The 12,116-nt window shown below is 48.9% G+C and overlaps 1 protein-coding gene across 1 annotated transcript in view; it reads right to left on the reverse strand.

The window, feature by feature from the left end:
• Positions 1-1,752: 1,752 nt before the first annotated feature.
• TRRAP (transformation/transcription domain-associated protein) overlaps positions 1,753-12,116 on the reverse strand; it is a 241,741-nt gene continuing 231,377 nt past the window's right edge. Inside the window, exons 72-73 of the mRNA XM_015418766.1 lie at positions 8,321-8,515; positions 1,753-2,608 (exon numbers count right to left, since the gene is read on the reverse strand). Of these exons, the coding sequence (XP_015274252.1) occupies positions 2,324-2,608; positions 8,321-8,515 (480 nt within the window). The 3' untranslated portion in view covers positions 1,753-2,323. The remainder of the gene's footprint in view (positions 2,609-8,320; positions 8,516-12,116) is intronic.

Genomic DNA, 12,116 nt, shown 5'->3' on the forward strand with positions numbered 1-12,116 from the left:
CCAAGCAACCTTTGACTTGTAAATAGCCTTAGCTGGGTCCCAAGCTGTAAACAGGAAATTGTCTCTTGAGATGCAAACCAGAACCTTTCAGGATTAGTCCGCAATTCCTTCATGGTGGGTGACTTCTTGTTTCTGTATCACTCCTTGGCTGACCATAATGGAGTTGCCTTCTTCTTCATAGGCTGTGTGTGTGTGTGTGTGTGACTTCATCAGCATACCAGTGCATACAGAGCAGCAAAGCAGCAGGCTTCCAAGCAACACAGTCACATCAAGCAATAGCACACAGTATTCCCAAACCCATAGATATTGGCAATATAGTCCATGTGTGTGTGTGTCAGCAAAACACAAACAAAAAGCGATTTATATGCAGCTTCCCCAACAAAAAGTTCTCAACTAGGTTATACACTGATTCCTGCAAAGGTACTGATGTTACGTAATTTCATCATGAAAATTTGGGCTTGGGGATTCCCCCCCACCAAAAAAAAAGAGAGAAACAAATGACTGACAACCCAACACTAGGCAGCAGTGGTGGCACTGGCTTCTACAGCCAAATGCTGAGTGAGGTGGTGGTGAATGTGTGTGTGTAACGAGCCATATACACTAGACGGCCCAGGCTAGCCCGATCGTGTCAGATCTCTGAAGCTAAGCAGGGTCAGCCCTGGTTCGTGCTTGGATGGGAGACCACCAAGGAAGTCCAGGGTTGCTATGCTGAGGCAGGTGATGGCAAAACCACCTCCGAACGTCCCTTGCTTTGACCACACCATTGGGTTGCCATAAGTCAGCTGCGACTTGACGGCAAAGGAAACACAAATCGGACACCAGTCAGACTTTGAATTGGGCCTGGAAACTATCACGGCGCAGAACTACGTAAGGCACAGGGTATAGCAGCATGGTGTAGTGGTTAGAGCACTGGATTAGCACCCCAGAGACCCAGGTTCAAATCCCCGTTGTGCCTTGGAAGCTTGCTGGGGGTAGCTTTGAGGTCGTCGTATACACTGAGCCTAGCCTACCTCACAGGGTTGGTGTGAGGACAGAAGAGTGGAGTACAACCTAAGCCACTGTGGGTTTCAGCTGGGTGAAAAAGGTAGGGTATAAATGGAGTAAAATTAAACAAGACGTAACAAAAGAGGTTGGAGGCACATCTCAGTGCTACAATTCCTTCTGTTTGTTTTGGAAGCCATTTTTTTGGGCTGTCATTTATTTCAATTCTCCCCAAAATATACTCTTAGCTGAAGGAAAATGGGTGCCTTGAAAGCATTTTAGAAAATATTTATTTTGGGGAAAAAGTCACCCTGTACAAATTTTTACTAGAACATTCTCAACACTTCAAGGTTACATTTCTTTTTCTTAAATTACAAAGAGAAAAGGTAAAAACATTGCCACCCCTCCTTCGGAAAGCTACTTTATTGATAGACATTTAAATGTGTCAAAGCTCAAAAAATATCGCCGGCGTATCTTACACTTTTTGTCTTTTTGTTTAAACTGTGTTGCACTGGTTACATTCAAATACATTTTTTGATGATTGTATAAATTCCCTTTTATACATAAACTACTAAACTAGACATCAATAACAGGTCCATTTTTTTGGCTGTACAGTAGGTCCCCACCCACCCTGAGGGAAAAAAAAGATATCCTAACACAATAGGATCATTTCTCTAACTACTAGCAAAAAAGGGGTCTTCTATACATTGTTTAAAAAACAACAACAACACAACCCCCCCCCACCCCCCCCATCTCTGTACAAATTCACTGTAGCTCAAGTATATCTCTGACTGGATTGAAACACTATTTGGAGTCGTCTTGGTACCAACGTAAAGGCAAAAGAGGAAGGGGAAAATGCTTTTCTGAATATCAAAAAAAGAGAAGTTCATACAGAAAGTTCCCACCGTGTAGGAACACTCGTTTTCTTCAAAGTGTATAAAAAGGCCTTAGAAGCTCAAAGCGGCTCGATCATCAGCTTGCAAAGCAGTGTCAACATCCTCCCGCTTGGCTTAGAGCAAGATTTCTTCCGTGCAGGATTTAAGTCCCCCCCCCTTCCCCGGTTTTCAGCTGTTTGTTCGGGGAAAAAGGGTTCCATTAACGAGGGCGTGAAATGGCTCCGAAAGGGTATTTTAAAAAGACAGCAGTTCTTCTGTAAACGTGATTGTGCCAAAGACGGAGGTGGCCTGAGGGGTTCAGGAGTGGCAGTGGGGGGGGGGATGGAGTGAGCCACGGTGCCCGGATACTTTTCACATTTTCCGCTCTCTCCTGTACCCGCTCCCACGGTTACGGTACAAGGACTTCGCAAACCAACCGAAATGCGTGTGCCCCCCCACCCCCGGGGTTAGAGCCAAGGGTGCCAGGCCGGATCCATGCGACAGAGGTTGTCCAGGCTATTTGCCGCGGCTACCAGCGTGTTGACTTTGCTCTCCCCTCCTTCAAACTGCGCCAGATTATGCAGCCGGGTCACGATGGCGGTTACGGCTTTCTGGACCAGGGATACCAGCTGCTGACTGTCCATGTTCTCTGGCTGGCCGGCGGCCGAGAGCGGGGACGAGGTATCCTCCTGCGTCTTCTTGTGCCAAGCGATTATTTCGTCTCGCAGGACCGTCTTCAGGATGCCGTCAACCTGTGGAGGAGGAGAAAGATAAGTATGCTGAACGAAGGAGGCAGTTTCAGATTTAACAAAATGGTAATCATTAAAAAGAAAAACACACACATGCTGGGGGCTCCCTCTACGTAAACCGTTCTCCTTGGTGGCCACTGCCTAGCGTGAGCTGTGTTTATCAAATGCAACATTATGTATTTTCTTCTGTGGAGATGCATTTTTGTCAGTGAGCTCTTCCTGAAAAACTAGGTCACTGGACGACAGAGCTCCACTACTGGACGTCAGAGGCTGCAGAGAAATGACTGTGATTCCTCACTTTGGGAAGGACAATGGGCCCTCTATTTTCTTGAGGCAGTTCACATGTGAACACAGATGAAACTGCCTTAGAGTGAATCAGACCGTTGCTCCATCAAGGTCAGTACTGTCTACTCAGACTGGCAGCAGCTCTCCAGGGTCTCTGGGGGAGGTCGTTTCACACGTGGTCCTATGATGTGGTCCCTTTTAACTGGAGGTGCCGGGGACTGAACCTGGGACCTTCTGCCTCCAGAGCAGAGGCTCTTCCACTAGGCCACAGCCCCTCCCCTAACCTCTTCCCCCACTTTGCAATAAAAACAAACGAAAAACGATGCACAAGCAAGCCACAGTGCAAATCAGCTACAGCGCGAGGACGAGTCATGCCCCATCCTTCCGTGCACCCCTCGGGGTGATCTGACCCAGGAAAGATACTGCCAAGCCACAGAGCTGCAGAGAGGGCTTCTCTGAAAAACAACAAGACTTCCAGCGTTCCTTGACAGAAGGTTGAACTGTCCTTCAGCTGCCTGGAAAATATCTGAAGGGGTTTGAAGTACAACCCTCCCTCCCAGAAAGTGTCAGCTCCCTGCCCTCCCAACCACAGTGGTTCAGAGATGATGGGGAAGAGACAGCATGTTTGGAGGGGGGGGGGGTCTACAGGGTATCAAACACTGAGCTCTGGATGCAGTGCAGTCAGATTCCCCGTCAGTCGGTCGGAGCCCGGGGCCACAGTCCCTTCCAGTGTTCCTTTTTCCCTGGCCCGACCTTGGTTTTGTTAGCCAAATTGCCTTGAATTATTAATTAGTCTAGGTGAAGTTATGATTATTAATTGGCAATAGGCAAATTCGGGTTCTCACCACTGTATACAGAAGTCCCACCTTTGCTGTAAGTATCTGAACAGACACAGAGACTGCATGTGGTGAAATATAATGTCTCTTTACTGGAAGACATTCAAACAATACACAAACACACACACATTTATACATATGCTAGGAAATAAGGATAGATTCTTAACACAGTTGCTTTAGCAGGATATTCGTTGGTTGGGCAATATTTACCTGTCTTCATTAGTTGAGCCGTTCCAATGGAAGAATGGAGGGGTTTAGAAATAGAAAATGGTGAACACGTGCTCTGAACCAGCAGGACCACGTGGACTCTAGCTGCAGACTAGAGGTTAAAGATGGAGGTAGGGAATGTGGATAGCAAGCTGGACATAAGAGGGTTAAAGTAAGAGAGAGGCCATGTGGTCGGGCAGTCTCTTTTATAACGTGGTGTGTGGGGGGGGCTGGGTGGCCACACACCCCTGTGACACTTTCTGTTAGTCCGTCCCATAAAACATACTATTGGCTGGCTGGAAGAGGGGAGGGGGACTAAGGAGTGGTCAATATTGAGAGCTAGAAACTTGATCTGGGGACTGGCACCTGGATGAATCATCAGGCTAGGGCTATTGTCTCTTGATTAGATTTGTAGGCAGCTGGAAGAGGGGGGGGAGGTTGCCTACATGTGCTGGAAGAAACTCCTAATGGCGTCTGGAGTTCTCTGTCCTCATGTTTTTCCATGGCATGGCATCTGAGGCTTGGTACTGGCTTATGTAACTGCTTCATCCCACAGCAGGTAAGATAGCTGGTGACTCTGGACTATCACTGTGGCAGCAACACTAAAGGAAGGTGTCCCTCTTTCAGGTGGGCAGTCTCAACAGGTATTCTCAGGTCTCCATGTTGTACAGTCCCTTTGCACAGTTCATATTCCATAAAAACACATTGATAGGCTTACATGGCAACAGTTAGGCCTCAGTTACGGAGAGGAGGGAGGTTCCAGCTCACCCCGATAGTCTCGTTCGAGTCATCTGCCTCTCCCTGAGCATCATGGGAGTGGGTCTGGCCCTTCTTCCCCAGGGCCAGCCTAATAAAGGATCTCCTGGCGGTGGGCTGACCCGAGACACCCCAATATGCCCTGTCTTCAGGGGCGGGGCCTTGGTGAGTGAAGGGAATCTGGGCCAATGGCCTCCACCAATGTTCCCTCTAAGCTGTGGAGTCTTGTGAGCAAAAATTCTACTTTGTGAGCTACTGGCATTAAAGCTGTGAGCAAGCAATTTGGCTGCTGCATAAATCAGTTTGCTCTGGAGCCATCCTTGCTGAGCGAAGACAAAAATGTGTGAGCTGGAGGCTCAAAAACTGTGAGCTGGCTCACACTAACTCAGCTTAGAGCTCCACTACTGGACGTCAGAGCTCCACTACTGGACGTCAGAGGCTGCAGAGAAATGACTGTGATTCCTCACTTTGGGAAGGACGATGGGCCCTAGTTTTTTAGATGTAACAGCCCCGAGGCAGTTCACATGTGAACACTGGCCTCCACCTCTCCTGCCCCCCCTTGAGGTTTCAAGGGTTTACTCCAGCTGCTACCGGCCTCCTCCTCAGAGAGCCAGTTTGGTGTAGTGGTTAAGAGTGCGGACTCTAATCTGGGACAACCAGGTTTGATTCCCCACTCCCTCCTCCACATGCAGCTGCTGGTGTGACCTTGGGTCATAAGTTCTTTCAAAACTGTTCTCTTAAGAGCAGTCCTCGAGAAAGCTCTCTCAGCCCCACCTACCTATCATAGAATCATAGAATGTCAGAGCGGGAGGGTATCTTGAAGGTCATCTAGTCCAGCCCCCTGCACTCTGCAGGAGCATAGCCAAAAGATAGCCCTACAACATACACGAAAGATGGTCGTCCAGCCTCCGCTTGAAAACATCCAGCGAAGGAGCATCCACCACCTCCCGAGGCAGTCTGTTCCACTGCTCAACCACTCTTACAGTTAGGAAGTTTCTCCTGATATTTAGCCGGTAACGACTCCCTTGTAATTTCCACCCATTAGATCGAGTCTTGCAATCCAGAGCAAGAGAGAATAGATCCGCTACATCTTCTACATGACAGCCCTTCAGATACTTGAAGACTGCAATCATGTTCCCTCTAAGCCTTCTCTTTCCCAGGCTAAACATACCCAACTCTTTCAGCCTTTCCTCGTGAGATTTGGATTCCAACCCTCTCACCATCCTGGTTGCCCAGGATATAATAAGGCACTTCTCCATTCTGGCTAAACCTTCCTCTACCAGCACATGCAAAATCTCCTGCCGGGGAAAGAACCGGGGTATTTGACTTCTGGGCCCCGCCTAAGACACCCGCGTTAAGCTTCTGCAAGATTTCTGCCCAAAGGCAGGCCAGACGACGAGAGAACTGCAGGTGACGCTGGCAAACAGGCCTCCCACATTTGGCTCCTCTGCCCAGAATCCCCAGCTTCTGCCATGACCCCCCCCTTCCGCATCCGCAGAAGAATTGGGGGGCACACGCCCGAAGGTGTGCAGGCAGATCCGGCCTAGGGGGATTCCTCACTGCCCTTTGGGAGTGGTCAGTCGCCAACTCCACACGGGAAGAACGGCAGAGGCAAGTTCAATTTCACGGATGTTCTGGCCGGCCTTCTCAACCAGGGGGGTCCCGCCCACCCCAATTCTCATGACACAGCTGGAGAACCAGCGTCCCCCATAGAACAAACACAACTATAAAGCAGGCTGGGTAGCCGTGTTAGTCTGTCTGCAGCAGTAAAAAAAGAGCGAGAGACCAGTAGCACCTTAAGGACTAACAAAACTTGTGGCAGGGTGGGAGCTTTCGTGAGTCACTGCTCACTTCTTTGGATAGTTGGAATCACCGTGGGAGTCCAGGGTTGCTATGCGGAGACAGGCAATGGCCCACCACCTCTGGACGTCTCTCGTCCTGGCAGGGATGGCCCAGGCTAACCAAATCTCATCAGTTCTCAGATGCTAAGCAGGGTCAGCCCCGGCTAGTACTTGGATGGGAGACCACCGGGGAAGTCCAGGGTTGCTCTGCAGAGGCAGGCAGTGGCAAAGCCACCACTGAACGTCTCTTGCCCTGACCTGGATGGCCCAGCCTAGCCTCATCTTGCCAGATCTCAGAAACTCAGCAGGGTCGACCCTGGTTAGTACTTGGATGGGAGACCACCAAGGAAGTCCAGGGTCGCTGTGCAGAGGCAGGCAATGGCAAAACCACCTCTGAACGTCTCTCGTCCTGGCAGGGATGGCCCAGGCTAGCCTGATCTCGTCACATCTCAGAAGCTAATCAGGTTCAGCCTTGGTTTGTACTTGGATGGGTAATCACCATGGAAGTCCACTGCTGCTATGCAAGAGGCAGGCCATGGCCAACCACCTGTCAGCAAGCTGCCAAAGGTTAATAGAGATTGGAAGTCTAACCAGACTCTTATGCGCTCATCTTCCAGTATATATGCATTCCTTTCTATGTACGCTAGCCTCGCTTTGAAGTAATGCGATATCAGGCCAAGGCCACAGGTGGGGACGAGCAAGCCGCTTTGCTTAGCCTTTATGAGCAGTAGTGTGGGAATAGTAGAATTGTTTATCTTTAAAGGGAACGTTGGTTCTCAGGGTTTTGGCGTGAGCAAGACACTCCAGCCGCTCACGCGGGAATCTTATCTACTGGCTACTAGAATTATGAACTTGCTTTATTATACCTTGCACAGCCCATTTCTGTATTCTGAACAGTGACTATACTTCAGTACGTCATGGCTTCAATAAAGTAAAACCTTTCTACAAGCGTGTACTTGATTGCCAGCTGTGGGGTCTGACACCACCACTGAAAGTCTCTTGCCTAGAAAACCCCGTGGGGTCACAATAATTGGGATGTGACTTGACGGCACTTTCTACTACCGCCAATCTGCCTTGAGTCTCATTGAGAAAGGTGGACTACATAAATAACGTAAACAAATAATGCAAATTAGTTGCTGCAGATTTTCCAGGCTGCGTAGCTGTGGTCTTGGCATTGTAGGACCTGACGTTTCACCAGCATCCTCAGAGGTATAACACAGAAAGATGGAGTACTCTCTGTGTCAAGGTGAGAAGAAAATGTCCCCTCTGGAGCAGGTGAGTGCAGGGATGGTGCTACCAGCCCCAGATGACTGCAAAGCCAATTCCTTCATTTTCTTCTCATCTTGACACAGAGAGTACTCCATCTTTCTGTGTTATACCTCTGAGGATGCCGGTGAAACGTCAGGTCCTACAATGCCAAGACCACAGCCACACAACCCGGAAAATCTACAGCCACTAATGAACTCCGGCCGTGAAAGCCTTCGACAAAATAATAGAAAGTCCCACAAACACAGACAAGTCTTGGAATCGTTCCACGTATGACCCATGTCCCACTCCCACGAAAACGAGCAAAGCAATTTTGGCTGATTTCCCCTTACTTGTTACAGAGTGCGCCACCCTCATGGACCAAGGTCCAACCCTGTTCCTGAAGGTCTCCTTGCTTCGAGTTGACACTTTTCAGAGCATATTGGGGGTGGGGGGGTGGCGGCTGTGTTGTGGGGGAAGAGATGCCAAATGTCCCTTCTGTAAACTCACTGCAATTCGCGAAACATAGTTCGCATGGCACATACCTTAAAGTTCGGCTGTGCGAAGCAGCGAGCAACCGCAATCATGGACGCCGTCAGGGGGCCGGAGACGCCGATGGTGGTGAGGAATTCTGAAATATTGGGCGTCAGGCGGAATGGCACCGGGCGGTTGGCGTCGAGATCCCCGGTCGCGTCGTTAATGTCGAAGCGGAAGTAGGCCACGTTCAGCTTGCCGGTGTCCTGCAGTTAAAATACAAAGAGAGAGGGAGAGACACACACAAAGTTAAGGTTCAAAGAAGGGAAGGAAGATGTACAGTTGTTCACAGTTAAGTCTTCGGGCAAAGGTCTAGCTCACAGTGGGAGCCTCCAGGCATCTCTAGAAAGCATCCCCTGGATTCCAAATGTGAGTTGAATGCAAGGGCATCTTCCAACTGCTCTTCAGCTCCCGTGTCTTCCTGCACAGGCAAGTCCAGTGCAGAATCAGGTTTAACAAGAATTTGAGATATGTGCGTTATTTCTGATTAGCTGGCGCAGAGAGGTGACAGATGAGAACGCCCTGTGCCAAGAATTCATCTTGAAATAATGGGCTCTTTTGTGGCGCTGGGTGGAGAGATCAGGCTGGAAAGAAATCTCTGTTCGGTTCCCTCTCCTCCCCCGGTGCATGCCAACACAGTACTTCTTTGTCTAGTCTGAGTAAGCATCTGAAAAGGTAAGGCCGTGCAGCAGAGATTCAAAAAAGGAGCGGGCACACAACATTTAATTCCAATCCAGTCTGGCACATCTTGCATTGCACATGAAGTTGCGTTGTATTGAATCAGACCCTTGGTCCATCAAGGTCCAGCAGCTCTTCAGAGCCTTAGACTGAGATAGGAACATAGAATCATAGAGTTGGAAGGGACCTCCAGGGTCATCTAGTCCAACCCCCTGCACAATGCAGGAAATTCACAAATACCTCCCCCTCCACACCCCCAGTGACTGCTGTTCCACACCCAGAAGATGACAAAAAGCCCTCCAGGATCCCTGGCCAAACTGGCCTGGAGAAAAATTGCTTCCTGACCCCAAAGTGGTGATGGGCATTTCCCTGGGCGTGTAAGAAAGGGCCACGAGAACTAAGCACTGAGGCAACCCTTCCTGCCCTCCCTTCTCGTGATCTGCCCAAGTTCACAGAATCCGCATTGCTGTCAGATGATCATCTAGCCTCTGTTTGAAAACCTCCCAAGAAGGAGAGCCCACCACCTCCCCAGGAAGCCTGTTCCACTGAGGAACTGCTCTGTCAGGAAGTTCTTCCTAATGTTTAGCCAAAAATTCTTCTGGTTTTGCATCACCTACTGCCTCATCCTTTTTAACTAGAGATGCTGGCATCTGAACCTTCTTCTTCTTAATTACTGTTTTCACAACAAAAGTCTGAAACCATGAGACGGTGTTAGCCAAATTGCCTTGAATTATCAATTAGTCTAGGGGAGGTTATGATTATTAATTGGCAATAGGCAAATTAGGGTCCACACCAATGTATACAGAAGTCCCACCTTTGCTGTAAGTACCAGAACAGACACAGAGACTGTATTCAGTAAAATATAATGTCTTTTTACTGGAGGATATGTATCATTCAAACAATACACAAACACACACACATTTATACTTATGGTAAGAAATAAAGATAGATAATTATCATGTTTGCATGAGCAGGATATTCGTTGGTTGGGAGATATTTACCTGTCCTAATTGATTGAGCCGTTCCAATGGAAGTATGGAAGGATTTAGAAATAGAAAATGGGGGACACGTGCTCTGAACTGGCAGAACCACGTGGACTTTAGCTGCAGATCTAGAGTTTAAAGATAGAGGTAGGGTATGTGGATAGCAAGCTGGACATAAGAGGGTTAAAAGCTTTGATGGAGTCATGGAGAGGGTAAGAGAGAGAGACCATGTGGTCAGTCAGCATCTTTTATAACAGTGGTGTGGGGGGGCAGGCTAGGCTGGCCACATCCCCCTGGGACACTTTCTGTTAGTCCGTCCCATAAAACATACTATTGGCTGGCTGGAAGAGGGGAGGGGGACTAAGGAGTGGTCAATATTGAGAGCTAGAAACTTAGACTGAGGACTGGCACCTGGATGAAGAGTGATTGAATCATCAGGCTAGGGCTATTGTCTCTTGATGGCTCTAGCCGGCTTGCTGATGGTTGAGCAATTAGTTGCTAAGCAACTATTATTGGAGTCTCAGAGCTAGGTGCAGCTTTGCCGGCTTGGAGGGGGGGGGGTTTGCCTACATGTGTTTGAAGAAACTCCTAATGGCGTCCGGAGTTCTCTGACCTCATGTTTTTCCATGGCATGGCATCTGAGGCTTGGTGCAGGCTTATGGAACTGCTTCATCTCACAGCAGGTGAGATGTCTGGTGACTCTGGACCATCCCTGTTGCAGCAACGCTAAAGGAAGGCGTCCCTCATTCAGGTGTGCAGTCTCAACAGGTATTCCCAGCTCTCCATATTATACAGTCTCTTTGCACAGTCCATATTTTCCATAAAAACACATTGATAGGCTTGCATGGCAACAACGGGCACACACTAAAAGGGAAAACTTTAGTATCTGAATTACAATAAGAGAATCCCGAATTAATTCGGGTATCCCAAATTTTTTTGCTCCATTATAACCTATGGGGCCACTGTAGTCATTGGCAAATCTCCTGGGTATATTAAGTCGTTTGAGGTAGTGGCACCAAATGTGTGGTGCAGCTGCTTGGGCTTCTCCCCAGAACACCCAAGTTTCAAAAATATGGGACCAGGGGGTCCAATTCTATTGGCACCCAAAGAGTGTGCCCCCATCCTCCATTGTTTCCAATGGTGGGAAAAAAGCAAGGCAGGCATACAACAAGCCCAGCAGATTCTCCCAGAGAGTCTCTGCAGTAGAAAGTGAGGTATGGGGAGGGGGCATGTTTGCAAGGCCAGCAGCAGAACCAGTGCAGTGTGCCCAGCAGAACCAGTGCCAAAACCTAAGGTCAAAACTGGTGACTGTGCCACTGGTTGCCATCCACACTGGTAGCCCTGCTCACAGATGGACATTTCCAGACACAGCAGTGGGTCTCACTGGAGCAATCACGACCAGCCTTGATCAACCAAGGGTCCAACTCAGCAGAAGGTGGCTTTGGGTGCTCTTGTGACATAACAGAACTGGTGGCACATTTTGGCCACACAACACGCCTAAGTCCCACATTGGGGCTTGAGGAATCCTTGCAGGATTCTCAGAGGCTGCAACTAGTGCAGAATGCTGTGGCTAGACTGCTGTTTGGGGCCAGCTACCAGGATCATGTGACCCTAACACTACAGCAATTGCACTGGCTACTGTGATCCACTCCCAAGCCCAGTTCAAGGTGTTGGTTTTGACCTATGAAGCCCTACGGCAGGGGTGTCAAACAGGCGGCCCGGGGGTCAGATCAGGCCCCCGGAGGGCTTCTATCAGGCTTGTAGTGGAACTGGCTGTCTTCTGCTTCTTCTTCCAGTTCTGCTGCTGCCGCGTCATCGTAGGTTTGCAGCTTACAGAAACACACCTGAACAGCACACTCAAGTTTTCTACAGCACAGACATTTTGATGCAATAATTCCGAGCAAGAGGTGTCAGTTATCACTGTTAAACAAACAAAATATTGCAAGAGTGCTAAAAAACCCCAACCTTTGTGTTTGTATCCTTTATATATCCCTGCTACCTGGGATTACATTTTATGACACACACGGCCCAGCCCAACAAGGTCTCTTTCATGTCAGATCCGGCCCTCATAACAAATGAGTTCGACAACCCTGCCCTACGGTGCTTGGGACCATGGCATCTGAAGGACTGTCTTCTCCCATGCATT

The sequence above is a fragment of the Gekko japonicus genome, unplaced genomic scaffold (assembly GCF_001447785.1).
Source record: "Gekko japonicus isolate JY-2015 unplaced genomic scaffold, Gekko_japonicus_V1.1 scaffold982, whole genome shotgun sequence".
NCBI lineage: Eukaryota > Metazoa > Chordata > Lepidosauria > Squamata > Gekkonidae > Gekko > Gekko japonicus.